Source organism: Cyprinodon tularosa, unplaced genomic scaffold, assembly GCF_016077235.1.
Source record: "Cyprinodon tularosa strain WSP-4 unplaced genomic scaffold, ASM1607723v1 ctg47, whole genome shotgun sequence".
In the NCBI taxonomy this organism is placed as follows: domain Eukaryota; kingdom Metazoa; phylum Chordata; class Actinopteri; order Cyprinodontiformes; family Cyprinodontidae; genus Cyprinodon; species Cyprinodon tularosa.
In genome coordinates, this window is record NW_024039196.1 from 1367253 (window position 1) to 1383376 (window position 16124).

The following is a 16124-nucleotide window of genomic DNA, read 5'->3' on the forward strand; positions in this document are numbered from 1 at the left end:
TGTTGACAGAGAAAACTCTGAAATCTTCTAACCCTTATCTACTCAGGGGAGAGAGCTTGTTGAATTATGTCATGCCTGGATACAGTAAAGCCAAAACAAAAATATTATAACATTGTCAGATAAGTTTTATGGAAAATTTGTTTAACACCAATTTAAAACTTCTGTGCTTCAGTAATGTTTAGTGTATGTTAACAATAATATCTCTGGTTTGTTTAAACTAAATAAATATAAAATGTCAAAGCAAAGTTAGGCTCATGCTGCATAATCCTGGAACGACCCTACAAATGTATATCAGATTTCTATAAACACCTAACTCATCAAGATTCTAAGACATTTTATTTCATAACATACAATAATTTTGGCTTGGCTTAATGCATTTTTTTGTAAAAAGGTCAGGTCTTAGAGAATTTTAACAGCAATCAAGAGAATTGAAATATAGAGCTTCTTGTCACACCCTGCTGCCTTTGCATTGTACTAGACACTATATCATTTTTGAAAAAAAAAAAATGGTGATGGTATGTTTTTGTACATTTGTTTTCCTGGGAAATATTCTTTGGGACAATGGTTCAGTGATAGTCAAGAGTTTAAATGGCAGGCACAGAGAAGTATAGCAAATTACAGAAAAGCCAGTAGCTGATTTTTATTTCAATAACCATGGGCGATGTTTTGAGGAAAGTTACGTACTTAATTTAGAATTTTTGGTTTATTAGAGTAAATAAGCCATATTTTGCCTAGCAAATATTTTAAAATACCTTGAAACCATTTTCCACCCACAAGCCTCTATGATCAGAAAACTATAAGACAACAGGAAACCTGAGACATGGCCATTCACCTTAAGGATGTAGTGAAGAATGTTCTTTTTCCGGGTGGATCCTCAAAATAAGTGGTCCTCCTAATTGTAAATCATTCTTGTGAAATGTTTACCTAAGTCCGTCCTACGCGCTCGTCCCCATTTTCACTTACCGGTGGTGAGTCTAACATAGTGGAAAAATAGCAAATCTTCTTTTGTATGAGCGATGCAAACCGAGCGTGCACGAGGAGAAATGTGCTCCTGCTTGCTCTCACACGCGTTTTGAAAATTTGACTTTAATAGGAGAGTGACAAGAAGAAAGTTATGGTTAAAGGAGAACTATAATAATTTCTGTTTAAAATTAGCTAAAAGTCAAGTATGGGAAATGGTGAAACTTTTAAGGTTTTAGGTGAGACCGAAATTTAACTTTTTCATCTACATCCACTTTAAAAACTGTTTGCACTGAATTGTTCACAAAGTTCAGAGAGGATTTTTGTATCACAGAGACAAAGAAAATTATGCATAAAGACAAAGTCACTTCAGAAAAATTTTAACCAAAGTTTCAGGTTTTGGCATTTGTGGAACTTGTTTGTTGTATTATTTTTTTTACAGAAGGCTGTACTTCCATAAGGAATCACTACAGCAGTCTGGAGCTCCTTTCTTACCCTGTAAGTTCTTATTGTTGACCCTGCAAAATGTGACAAAAGATTTTTTCATCCAGCTTTTTAATCGAATCCAGGAATTCTGATAAAATCCACAGATCTAACATAAGTAGGACAGAACATTTAGTTTAAAAAGTTGTGCAGAATTTGACGCTTATGAAGACCAAGCTTAATTAGCTCAGAAGGGGTTGGCTGGAAGCAATCTAAAATATCAGGCAGAGAAGGCGACAGGATTGTCGATACAAGTGTAAAGAAATATTATTACTCAGCTTGGTGACTTTGTCTACAATGTAAGAAAAAAAAAGTTGGCAACCCTTATTTAAAATGCCCTGATAGTGTTAATAAACAGCTTAGTTTCCTTAACTTCTTGTGAACAAATAAGAAAAAAATGGATTCCAAAGTTCTTTTACTACATTAACAAAACAAGCTAAACAAGAATTATAGCATTTGTATTTTAGAGTGTTAGGGGAAAAACACATTTGAAATAGACAAAACCAAACACATTAGTTGTTGTCAGAATACCCATGGCTAATTGATTTTGACAAACTAAGTGTATTTTCAACCAACTTCTTAGTCTATTTTGTGGGTCAGAAAGGGTTAAAAAGGTTTGGTTACTGTACCTCAGCTGTAGAGTATGATTCAGTCCAGGAAGAACTCATTATACTGGCTGTAAGCAAACTCAGGCCTAAATCTTAAAAAAGGACGACGACTCCAAGCAGAATAGAACTCAACTATATTGACATTACATTGTCATAGTATAAACAAAAAAAATTGTCCCTCTGCATTTAATCCATCCCTTTGGGGAGCAGTGGGCTGCCATTGTGCGCCGCCCGGGGAGCAGTGTGGGGGTAAAACGTCTTGCTTAGAGATCCAAAGTGGCAGTCCATGGTAGTGGGGCTTGAACTCTGAACCTCTGGGATCCAAGCACAATGCCCTAACCACTAGGCTACCACTAACCACTGTCTTGAGATAGAATAAACCAAATAGAGCATTAGTGACTATTAGCATTTTAAATTACTTATTTGATTAATTTATAGCTAACAGCTTACAGTTTGTTTAAATTTTGCAATAAAATGCATTGTATATGTGGGTGAACAAATTGACCTCGAAGTGTATGCAGACAAGCTGACAGCCTTAGCTGGGCAGGGGACAAAATCACTTGATATAGGCGCTCCATCGATTGCATTTATATTTTGTATGCTATACCTTCAGCCTGATGTTTCCCTCAGGTGAAAATTGGCTGCGTTGTTCCAAGTTGATGCATTGGCTGCATGACCCATAGCAGATCTTAATGATCAAACCTTTGAATTTCACCACAAAAAGCCATTTTTTACCCATAAGGTGATAGTTTTTCTCTACCCAGACCATCTAACACCCCTTAATTAAATATTTTCATTTTTTTTTTTTACATTTCTTATTTAGTCTTATAAGGGTTGAATTAATATTCACATCACTCTTCAAACATTTGTTTAAGAAAAGAAATACAATCCTGTTCTCCCACTACATCAATGTAGTGTCGCTCTATCACATAAATTTAGGTCTATATTTGTAATGTGAAAAATGTTAAGACAAAATTAATAAAGCTTTTACAATGCACTGCATTTAAAAATATTACTTGACAAAGCAGTGATATTATAATAGCAATTACTAAAGTAGGATATGATGCAGGAGTTTGTCCTCCAACCAAGGGACAGAACCCCAGGTCTGTGTGCTGCAGTATTTGCCTGCTGATGATGGTCAGAGGGCCTAGTAGTGGCTTTGTACGGCAGACTTGCCACTGCAGATGAACCGTGTACCTGCAATGTAGCTAACCGCCATGAATGACTGAATGCAGTGGGAAGCTCTTTGAGGTCCTGGAACATTTTCTATACAAATACATGCACTTTACCATCAAGAACTTTAATCTACAAATGATGAGACTGCAAAAGTTACAATTTTAAACTTTCATTTATTATTTCAAATTTTTTTGTTCTGCCTTTGTTATACAAAGATGTTAAATAACTTAAATACATTCTTACCAGTCATTTGCGATCTGTTTATACCTACAAGCTATACACATGAGGTAGAGGGAAAATAATTTAGAGTTCCCATAAGACAAAAATAGGTGGACATGGACAAAACACAGCTGGTATCATAGTTCTACAAAAAATAAAATACATAGTTGGTGTGTTTTATGTGTCTGATAAACACAGCATAAATCCTAACCAAACACTAAGAAGTTTGTGTATAAATTTGTTCATACAGGTGTGGTCATTGGTTAACACTGTAGGAGACATATGGTTGGATGGCTACAATAACAAATTAAGATGTTTAACTAAAAACGTATTCATGAAAAATAAGATCTCACTCAATAAAGAATTCTTGATGATTGCGATTATCTTAAATAGCTATAGGTGCGTTGATTCAAATTTTTTTTTAGGATTTATTAGTGCTTAAATATCCATTTTGACATGTAATGATACAATATTTTAAAATATGTTGCTTTATAAATCCTCCACCCCAAAAAGGCACAAACACCCATGAGAAAAAAAGTATAAAACCAAGAATATAAAATCATTTTAACATTTTTATATACTCATATATTTACACTAAACACATGCTCATCATATTTTGAAAAAATAATTTATATCTTAATCTTTTCCATAAAATATAAGTTTATACATGAACCACTGAATACTAAACAGTGCAGAGCTTTGTTTTTGAGAACATAGATAACTGTGTAATATGCGTCATGCTCCTCTTTCTCTTGAAAACTTGTAGGACTATGTACAAACAATAACACACATTAAAGAATGCACTCTATGTGAAATTGGTGTATTTGTCATATCCGCTGCAAATCCATTTAATTTGAGACTAGTGAGGCTCACAGTGTTTGGGCCAAAGCAAATGTGGAAAAAAAATATAAAAAACAACCAGAAGCTGTGGGGAGGAGGCATTTATGCACAGAGTCTCAGCATAGCTATTATGGTCACCATGTAGCGTGCAAAGTTCTGTGTATGCGTTTTAACCAGTCTTTATTTGGAGTGCCATCTCCTATCAAAAATTTCGGAATTTAGTTTTCAAGCCAAATGAGGTCCACCATCCTTAAGCATGAATTCAATACCAAAGTTAGAATAATGAATTAATATAATCTCAATAGTCTACTTATTATACTTTTGTTTGTTGGTTTGTTTTTTGCAGCATTAAAACAAATAAACTCCAGAACCAAATAACACTTTTTTCCCTACAGGTCTGTTTGAGATATTTATGCGAGCTGAACATGTGCCTTAGTTTTGTCTTTATACCACAGGCGAAGAAACCATTGCTATTTACATTATCTGAAAAACAAGTTAAATAAAAAAAATTCTGCACTTGATTGTAATCATAAATATAGGTCTAAAATACTTCAAAGGGCATTTGGGCTTCAGTGCGTGAATGGTGCTATAATACAAAAATGTGTTCTTTACTCAGTAGTTAATTCACACCAGAATATGTGAAATGTTATTGTTTGTACTGTTTTACTGAAGATGTATAACACCAAAATAATCTCCTCCTATAGTAACGGGTGTTCTGGTATTGTAGTGGCATAACCTCTGATTGAAGAGGTTTTAAAATAAATCTTTTTTACATTGATTAAAATTCTAAACTTTTGTGTTCAAGTGTCACTGTTAGCACACTTTGTATTTTAGAGTCTGATTAAGTCCAAATGTGTTTACGTCAGTTTAAAGTCAGAGAAAAATGTAAATGAACTCATATACAAATACAACTTTACAGGCTTCCTATAGAAAACAGTAGTGAAATTACATTTAGGCATCAGTTTGGGCAATCTCACGCAAATATAAGCATTTTCAATTTTTTTTTTATGGTAGCTACAAGACATAACCTTATTCACTTGAGCAGATTTGCACACCGTCAGGTTAAAATTCAGTCTCAGCTGGCCCAGACTGTTAAAACTTCTACTGCACACACTGCAATATGGCTCAATCAAATTGTGGCAGCTGCAGAGGAGAGGCAAACAGGGAAATGGTAGGGAGTTACATTCCTACTGTTCTCCACAGTCTTCTTTACAACATAAAGTATAAAAAGAAAAACCTATAAAAAAAATATGAAGTTGCACAGAACTCCATAAAGTCTGATGGGAGTCACATGCCACATGTCTGCTGTTTAAATGATAACCTGCTGCAAAAATGTTTGCTTAAATCCACTTAATTATCTCTTAAAATTGTTTGCATACACTTTTCATATTGTTTAATCTTTGTAGATATAGTGGTTTAAGTTATTCCCTGAACACTGGTTTGTTCAAGGCTAGGAATAGCCTAAACTGAATGGTTTAGTTGTTTTCTATTAATGTATGTACAGTTATTATATTACATTACTAAAAAAAGACAACAAATCCTCCTGCTAAAGGAGTAGTCCCAAAGGATCTATAAATTATCCATAAAAGGCCATTAAACACAACTGTGTTGCTTTCCAAAGGCACTTGTCAGATTGATTAAAACAAAGAGAGAAAAGGTACACAAACAAAATGTTTGTGTTTTTAGTGGTTTGTTTTACAATAAGTGGCTTGTATAATATCACTAAATTATAACTTGTTTTTTTTGTTTGTTTTTTACATACTTAGGCAAACATACGATAAGTGTGAGTGTAAATATGTGTGAGTAATGTTTACACCCTGTCTTTTTCTGTACAACGTCTCAGAATGTGACTTTAACTGGAATAAAAATATTGTCACGAAAATCACTACAGACCACCAAAATAAACGCACACATATCACAATAGGCACACATTGTTCTGTTCTTTGGGCAAAGCCCATTAGACAAAGGCTGTTGCGTTATCATCCTCAGGTTTGTTTTACAACTGGGTTATTATTCTTTTAGAAAATGTTGCTAATGGATTTCTCAAACAGGTAACAACAAAGTCTTTTTTTTCCTCACAGCAGTACTGTGATCAAAAAGCTTGAGATAGTAACCCAGTTAGTCGTCTTAGCAAAGTTTTATTCTGCAGGACCCCTGAAACTCCAACACACATTAATCCATCAAAGTGCTTTTTGCGTTTTTGGCTTGCTTCTCAGTTTTTTCGGCAGAACGTTGTTCCGACAATAGCAGCACAACCTCAGAGGAGAACAAACCATCCAGTCTACTTCAGCCCAACCATCTTTGACTCACTCCACTGATTGCAGCACAACTGGCAGTTGATGCTTTACCCCTTGCAGGTATAGACTTCCTCTCTCTGCGTGCACTGCTTGCATTCGACATAGCAGCACCAGCGCACCTGACATTGGCAGGGCCCGGTCACCTCCCTACTTTGTGTGTTGTGGCCCCGTCCGCAACAGATAGCATCACAGTTCTGGTCCTTGTAGCATTTACGTGCTGCAGTGCCTGCTGAGTACTTGCTGGGTTTACAGAAGCTAGGCGAGTCCTCAATGTGGAGCAGGTCCATAGTGCGGGGAATCTGATCGCTCGGACCAGGTAGGGATGGCTGCTGCTGCTGATGGTTTCGGCCAGTGGAGATGTCTCCCTCTCCAGTGGCAACATTGGTGGGGCTGCCAAACTTGACAGAGGTCTCATAGCGCTGCTTCAGTCGGTTGCCAATCTCATGGAAGGGCAGGAGCTGCCTCCAGCAAGTCTGGACAGTGCAGGAACCAGAGACACCATGACACTTACACGTTGTCTCCACTCCCGCCTTGATTACCTGGAGCACAAGGGAGGTTTGTTAACAACTGTAAAAAAAAAATCCGGAGGAGTCAATTTAAGGCCAGAATTATTTGAAATTTTTCGAACACTGTTGCATGAAAATTACAAACAATGAAATTTAGGCTACCTTCTAAATTCATTATTTGTTTTTACCAAATGGTCAATATCATGCTTTGCTTCTGGCTTGTAGCATAAAGCAGAGCATTTGGGTGTTCCATGAAGACCTAAGTGTTTACACAGCTGGAGTGTTCCACATTTTTGTCATGTTACAATCACACATTTTAATGTATTTTATTGGTATCTATGCTCGACTAATTTAAGTATTCCATAGTTGTGAATACATTGTTTTTTTAAATGTTTATATATTTAATTTAAAAAGTGTGGCGTGCAAATGCATATAGTAGCCATAAAAATCATAAAATCTTCCAGAGCCCTTTTTTCTTTGCAAAATAAATCAACTAATATTATTTTGAAATTTGGTTAATTTCAAATTTGTGAAAAATGTGAATGTGTATTTACAAGAAAAAATCCTGAAAATTAAACATTGACTTTTTTTGGGAGCAGTTTTAGTACGGTAATAAAGTTTAACAGTGGTTGAGTGGACGGATCTGTAAAAAATACTTCTTCCAGCACTTAGGATTCAGTAGTCTGTCACTGAATGAGCATCTCAGTTTTGCAACACTTTCATGCACAGTCACAGTCCAAGATTTATGGTATTTTTGTAAGAGATCTTTTGTCTCCCACCATCTGCACTAAGTCAAGGGGACATTTTGGACATACCTTGACTGCCTGACGATCTCATCTAGCTACCTTTTCTTTGCTGTCAATAAGTGGCTGTTCCAACCAACCATTGTTATAGCTGATGCAAGAACAGATTTCACAGAGCTATCTGCTGTTTTTACAATTCATGAAACAACACATTTCTATGGATGCAACCAATTCAGCGGGACTGTTCTACAGTTGTTTGGCATCTGGTCAATTTAGATAATTCAAAATGTGTAATAGTGAAAAAGCTGGAGAGCACCATTAAATACCAGCCATTGCAATCATAGTTTATTGATCGCTAATGCCATCTTTTCACAAGATTTGAAAACACTCAAATTGAGCCTAGGAGGAAGTTCAATTAAATAAACTGATTACTCGCCTTCATCCACCTACGACACAGCCAATCAGCTTTGAACCACACCTCCACGAAAGCCAATCAGCATCCAAATTTATCTTAAAAAGCCTCCAATCTGCAACTCGTCTCCTACCTAGTGTGCAGACGGTGGTTGCGCTGTGTGACTTCATTCAGATGACCCTGTTTCAACCCACCTCCAGCCCCTCCTTCATCATAGCTAAAACTTCATCAGAGTTTCATTACTCCTGGACTCTTACTGCATCTCATTTCAACCGGTCCGGCAGGACACGCCATGTTAAACCTGGTTCTGCCAGAGGTTACTTCCCAATAGGGAGTTTTTCCTCTCCACTGTCGCTTCATGCTTGCTCATCATGGACAGGTTCTCTCAACCTGTGTTATCCAAACTGGACTTCTATCTTCCAGGTCCCTGAGTGAAGCTCTAGTATCAGCTCATGCAGTCCACTGGATCTCCCCATAAAGCTCAGCAGACCGTCTCACTAACCAGCAGTCTACAGACTGACCAACTTCATCTATCTCCACTCCACCACCAGTTTCAGGCCTTAGGGGGAAACAGCCCTGTTCTTTACTCCCGTTAATGCATATCTATCAAAATTCCGCGCTATGTTTCCTGCAGAGGTCTGAGAGCCAAAGACCAAGTAATTGTATCAAAACATTTCTCTAATTGTCTTTTCTCTGTATAAGTTTTTCAGATTTAAATTTTTATTGTTTCAACCAGCAACTAAAAACATTAATAAAGTCAATAAGTTTATCTGAACTGTAAAAAAATAAAAGGATGCTGAATAATTAGATAAATTGAGGTTTTAATTTGGTAACAAATAAAACCAAGGTTTATTTTCTAGGGCTTAACGTTTATTATACAAGCATTGGGAAATTTTCTTTTTCTTTTACAAGTTTACTCTGCTCTCGTTTATATATTTTGGTATAATGGAAACAGACTTCCAGTGGCTTTTCTTCCAAACTCCCCCGTCACCTTTATTTCTAAATTTTTCAAGTGAAAGAAAGGTTGACCAGTCATCAAATTCTGCCACCTGAGAAAGAAATCTCTGTACTGGGACAATATATGGAAAGGTCAAGGTGTCTACTTCTACTTCTAGGACCACAATAAATGATGTTATCTACCGTAACTTAGCAGTCAGCCAAAGTTCATTACAATTTAAAAAGTAAAAGCAATAAAAGATCTAAACTCTGCAATAATGTCTTAAGTGTGGTTTGGAGAAAATCTGTTGTTTTTTTGTTTTTTTTCTCTGACTGTGAAAGAGATCAGGGAACAGGAACTGCATATTCATCACAGCGGCAGGTCAAGGAAATTTGACTGGTCAGCTTTTAAAAAGGTTTGGTGCAGAGGTTAGCACATTCCAGTTTTTTTCCTCAGAGCACGGAATACATTCAGAGCTAATTTGGTGGGCCCCTATACCTCAATATGTGCAAATCACACTTGCATTCATATAAAAGATTATAAATGAAAACCATTTAGAAGAATTTTGTTAAAGCTGACATTTGTGAAGTGCATTTTAACAATATCTGATTTTGAATTGAGTAAAATTAATACAAACCAGACTCCAACTTTTGTTTGGCTGGACAAATCACAACCATTGCTTCTTTAGATTCCAGGTAAATAGATCAGATTTGTGGTGGGCATATATGGGGCTTTAACCTTGGAAATATAAGTAAGAAACCAATAACTGTTTAATGACTGGGTTTCAACTTCACCAAATTTACAGTAGTCTTAACTTTGATCAGTCTAAGGCTACGCTCACACTGCAGGCCTTGATGCTCAATTCCGATTTTTTTGCGAAATCCGATTTTTTTATGTTGCCGTTCGTATTTCCAAATATATGCAACTTGTATGTGATCTCCTGTGTGAACTGCAGTCATACAATGCAAGTGTCCCGCATGCGCAGTAGAGGACGCAATGACGTCACAGGCCAGAGTGTTTTTTTTTCCGGACATAAACATGGATGGTAGTGCCGGCGCACATCTAGTGGTCTTTTCCAACCTTAAAAACACAATCTTTTCAATATGGGTAAACATAAATACTCCTGTCCACATCATCATCTGCCATGGTTGTTGTTTTTCTTGCCGCTTCTGCGTAGCAAGACGCATAATAGTGACCTTCGTCGGGTATCAATGACGTTCAGGTCGGATGAATCCGTCCTGGCCGTTCAGACACAGGTCGCATTTTATAAGTTCAGATTCGTATTAGATTCAGGACCACATAGCCAAGTGGCCTGGGTTGGATTGGAAAAAATCAGATCGATGTTGTGCAGACAGCCATGAAATGATCAGATCCAGGTCGCATATGGGCAAAAAAAATCGGATTTGGGTCACTTCAGGCTGCAGTGTGAACATAGCCTTAATTACTTTACAAGTAGTGTTTTAAAGCTGCAATAGGGAGTTCTGAGAAAACCATTGACTTAACACTTGAACAAGCACCTTTCAGTTCCCTCATCCTTGCTCTCTGCTGCCTATAGCCCTCCTTCCACAGCTCCCTCCTCACATAAGAGCCTCCCATAAAGGTCACTTACAGTAGCTTGGCCACTGAGAATGGCGAAAAATGGCTATAGTTGGGTTCACCAATGTGCTGCCCACTGGCAGCAGGGCTTCCTCAAGGACCACATGAACGGCCCTGAAACCTCTTCTAAAAATAGCACTCATTAGTGAGTCGTGTCTCGAATTGTATTTCTTAAGTTACTCTTGCTTTTCCCTCTCTCTAGAGATTTGAAAATTATATTTAAAATGACCATTGAAAAAAATGTTTTTGGTTTGAAGTTTTTTACATGAAGTTTAAGTGAACAATCTCAAGTTCAAAGGTCGGTATTGGTAGTCCTTTGTATGACGTAGTACTCATGAAGTAGCTCTTAGCTTCAAAGGGCTTGGTGACTTCTGGGGTATATTTAGTTGAGGGGGCGAAACATCAACAATATGCTGGAGATTAAATGACTGCTGCAGCACACTGACAATCTTGAGTTTAAATGCTGCACACATTGTGAGCATAAGCAAGTGTGATTGACGCTGCTATGACATTCCTCCTGGCTCTGATCAGTGATTTCTGATCAGGAGTTTTGTAGGACCACCGGGAGGAGGCAGAGGAGCTTGATTTTTCTCACATATTTTGTCTCATATTCTGCTGTAAGGAAATAGTTACAATCTGATACATATGTTTAATTAATATGTAAAAAATAATTTTTACAAATTACCTTCTATACCTCAAGCTGAACCCTTTTAGAGATTGTACTCTGTTATATTGTCTTTGCAATTTTATATTTCAATATAATTAGTCCCCATCCCATTGAATCAATCCCTTTGCCTGACAATCATATGATCTTCTCCTTTTAAAAAGCAATGATTATGATAAAAATTTTAAATAAAGTCTAATAAGACAATACTGCTATGTGTTGAGTGTAGAGAGTAAATCTGGTCTGCTTGGATGGGTATCAGTACTTCTTCAACCTCAAATTGGGGATATTCAAAATGATTGTTTGATTGTCTTGGCCAAACAGCCTGGCTTGTGTACTGTTCCCCCAGCGCAGATGAGGAAGTAACCTATTGAATGTGACATGTAGCAAATCAGAAAGCATCTCATGAGAGAAAAAACAAAACAGTTTAACAGTTTAGCAACTAGATCCCCTGCTTACGCCTTCTCCACTCCTTTAAACAATGCTTTTCGTATCATAAAGCTTTCTTTCTAAATTAGAAATTTAAGTATTGCTATTACTTCTTCCTTGTTGGACATGTAGTTAAATCTGTCAGTGTATGAGTGATTTCTCCACGTGCATGTAAACCACACACAATGGGACCAAACCTATTAAATCTGGGCATTTATTGACGTATGTGGGTTCTCTTAGGTTTTGAAAATCATCTGATGATTTTGAAATCTTGCCTTGTGATCCAGGCATTAGGGAGCAACAAGCAGCTTTGTGTAGCACTCAGGGAGCATCCTGGGGTTCTCAACTAGTGCAGTAGTCTGTGTTATATTTAGGTTCCTGGATCAAATTAAATTTCAAGAGAGGAGAGCTAAATGTTTAATGGTGCTTGGGGTTAACAGCCTACATTTCTTTTCAAATGGTTTTTATTTCTCCAAATGGCCTCTGCTCCATTACATTTTGTTTTTAATCAGTATCCTTGTTAGATTTATCTGTGCTGTAACTCTACCTATATTCATGTTAGCAGTGGAAATTATTACTTTAATAAAAGGAAAATTTAGGTTGACATCTGTGAAATTATAATGTTATGAAATTATTTAGAGATAAATTTTGCTTTCTTTTAATGCTACTCCCTACACAGATTTCTGACATGTTTCTGGTGCTCATAAATAACAGCCTGCCCAAGATCAGTAGAACCCATAAGAGGCTATTATGCAAAGAGGAAGATATCTTGATATTTTTTTTCCTTGGGGAAAAAAAAGAAGATCTAGAAAACCTTTCATTACCTTCATCCCCACATTTGTGTTGTGCGTGTCAACCAGTGCACGCAGGTCCTTGTTGGAGCGTTTGCCAAGAAATTCCTTGACAAACTTGTTGGCATATTTGAGGTTGTCACCGCAGCCTCCCCACTGCCAGGCCTTGCGGTTCTCCAGATCTGGGGCTTCGTCACATGTGCAACGCTCCATCCGTCCTGCACTGCAAGCTTTGGCTAGGGCATGCGTTAGGCCGGCCGAGGAGATAGCATACAAAAAGGAGGTTTCTTTGAATCCTAGAAAAAACATTTAGAAAAGGTGAATTACAGGATGTGAGTTTAAATATCAACAGTTAAGAGGAATAAAAATATGGTATTAATATTTCAGGAAGATTATGAATTCCTTTACAAAATCTGGAGGATAAGTGATACAAACGAAAAATATAACAGCCTAGGTTCAGCTCATTTATGTATTACAAATAGAAAAATGATTTTATAAATCACAAACTTGATGATAAAGATTTTTTTTTTCTGAAGGGTTACCCAATAAAAGTGTAGCAGTCACACTGACTTAGAAAAGCAGAAATTGGTTAGCCATTTATCATTTACAGCGGGGGAAATAAGTATCAAACACCACCATTTTTCTGAGCAAATATATTTGTAGAAGTGCTATTGACATGACATTTTCACCAGACGTCGATAACAATCCATGCAATCCACAGATACAAAGAAATTACACCATAGATATCCAGAAATTAAGTTATGTTTTATAATGTGGAATGACACAAGGAAATATATTGAACTAGTAAAGACAGGGAGGTGCAAAAGCATGGAAAGCCATTAGAAAGCAATCCTGCCTCTTGTCAGTGCAAATTAATACCGGCTGGTTCAGTCCCACATGATGGCCTATAAGAAGGTGTCTCTGGTATCACACAAGAAACATCTCATGATGGGTAAAAGTAAAGAGCTTTTTCAAGACCTTTGCAAACATATGATGCAAATCGTATTGATGGCTTTGGTTACAGAAGGATTTGTAAACTTTTGAATGTTCCAGTGAGCACTGGGGCCATAATCCGGAAGTGGAAAGAACATAATTACACAATAAGCCAACCATGACCAGGTGCTCCTCACAAGATTTCTAACAGAGAAGTGAAAAGAATATCAGAAGAGTTGTTTAAGAACCAAAGACTACCAGTGGAGAGATTTAAAATGACCTGCAATTAGCAGGTACAGTTGTGTTCATTCAGTGTCTGAAAGCTGTACAAAACGAAATTTTGTTTTTGTGTACACTCTGTGTATACAAAGTGACAATAGAATGGTCTAAGTCCAAGTGTTTCAAAGAAAACAATAAGTAATGCACTTAACGCCATGGCCTGTGTGCACGCTCACCACACAAGACTCCATCGCTGAAGAAAAAGCATTTTGAAGCCCTCTTAAAATTTGCTGCACAATATTCAGACAAACCTGTGAAAAACTAAAAGAATATAGTCTGGTCAGATGAGGCCAAAATTGAACTCTTTGGATGCCATAATCCACATCAAGTTTGGAGGTCAAATGGCACTGCACATCACCCCAAAAACACCATACCAACAGTGAAATTTGGAGGACTGAACATCAAGTTGAAGTTAAAACGTGGGTGGACATTTCAGCAAGACAATGACCCCAAACTCACAGCCAAGGAAACTCTCAATTATTTCAGCAAAATAAAATAAAGCTGCTAGAATGGCCCAGCCAATCACCTGACTTGAATCCAATATAAAATGTATGGAAAGGGCTAAATATCAGAGTTCATTGAAGTGGCCCATGAAACCTTCAACATTTAAAGACTGCTGAGTGTAACAATGGGCCAAAATCACACCTGAGCAATGCAGGTGACTAATTTCTCCATACAGGACGCATCTTGAAGCTGTCATTGCCAACAAAGGCTTTTGAACAAGGTATTAAATAACTTTCAGTAAGTGGTTTTTAATACTTTTTCTCTTTGCCTTTATGATTTGGGTTCTTTGTATGCCTGGATTGCATGGATTTTTTTTACCGATTTCTGGTGAAAATGTTATGTCAATAGAACCTCTAGAAATATATTTACTGAGAAAAATGGTGCCGTGTTCAATACTTATTTCACCCATTGTATTCCAAGCAACTGGTCTCAACCAGGCAATAATTTTCCTTTAGATCAATACCTAGAGCTACATACTTTTTTACTTCAAAATAAGAACCATAAACACAATATTGAGGTGTCATCTTAAAAACCTTACCTTCAGATCCAAGGCTGATAATGATAACTTACACTTACTTTGTAGGACGAAGCCACATGCTGACAGCAACTGAAAAATACTTTAAATATTGTGGCTACAGGCCTATTTATACCCTTAATTCGGCTATATTTTTGTTGTCAAAAAACCTCATAATATTTCAGCAGTAGGCAATCAATGAAAACCCACCATCTGAAAGGAATATCTAGTAAATATGACTCCAAGAATTTCTGCCGATGATTGCACCTAGGTATAATGGTGGTTTGCACCAGTGTGATCAGTGAGGAAGACCCAAACTGATAATAGATTGCAGTTGTGCCAAGCGGAAGATATCCTGGTACTGAAAAAGATACCATATAGACCATATTCAACAACTTATTTTGAGTTACTTGCTCAACTTTAAGTATAACTATATGTGCTTTCTTTCATCCATTTGGACAGGAAACGGGCTCAGAACAGTTTTTTTTCTATACAAATCTATTGAGCAACTATCTTCTGAAACCAAATCATTTATGGATTATTACTTTTGTGTTCCTTTTTGGTGTGTCTGCCTTTGTCTTCCCAAAACCACAGACAGCCATGCCAGTAGGCCAATAACACTGAGCCACAGTAGGGAGACGGTTTCTTCCTGCTAAAAAGGAGTTTCTCCCTCCACTGTCGCTACATACTCACCCAGAAGGAGTGGATTATGTTAAGTCAATACCTCCATGCAATCTGATGGGGTATTTTTTGTTGCTATTTTCTATCTTCCGTTGTTTAGCCAATCTGTCTGTATACAGACAGATACAATTGTCACTGTAAAGTAAATTGTGATGAAATGTTCTAAAACTGAAATTAACACACTTTAATATGCAAAATCACGACATGAAGTGGTTTAATTCTGATGTTTTGTTTTTTTTGTTTTTAACCAAAGGCTCTACCTATTCATGCAAGTACATCTTTAACTTTGAATATCTCGAATTTTCCTTTAGGGTTTCATTTTGCACACAATTTATGTTCTCTATTTCATGACTAAGCAATAATAAGTAGGTATAGATTAAAGATGCATCAGCTTTTATAGATATCATACAGAGCATTAAGTTACTGCAATCTAGTGACTTTAATTGCATTATTGGAGTACTGATTATGTCATCGCTCATAGCACACACACAATGCGTTGTGATGATTTCTGGCTGTGTTAATTTGTCACCTTTAAAAAAAGTTTATATCAAG

The 16124-nt window shown here is 36.9% G+C and overlaps 1 protein-coding gene across 1 annotated transcript in view; it reads right to left on the minus strand.

Moving 5' to 3' along the window:
• Positions 1-3380: 3380 nt before the first annotated feature.
• The window catches only part of wnt9a (wingless-type MMTV integration site family, member 9A), a 33153-nt gene continuing 20409 nt past the window's right edge, over positions 3381-16124 (minus strand). The window contains exons 3-4 of the mRNA XM_038301607.1: positions 12695-12957; positions 3381-7122 (exon numbers count right to left, since the gene is read on the minus strand). Coding sequence (XP_038157535.1) covers positions 6631-7122; positions 12695-12957 — 755 coding nt within the window. The 3' untranslated portion in view covers positions 3381-6630. The remainder of the gene's footprint in view (positions 7123-12694; positions 12958-16124) is intronic.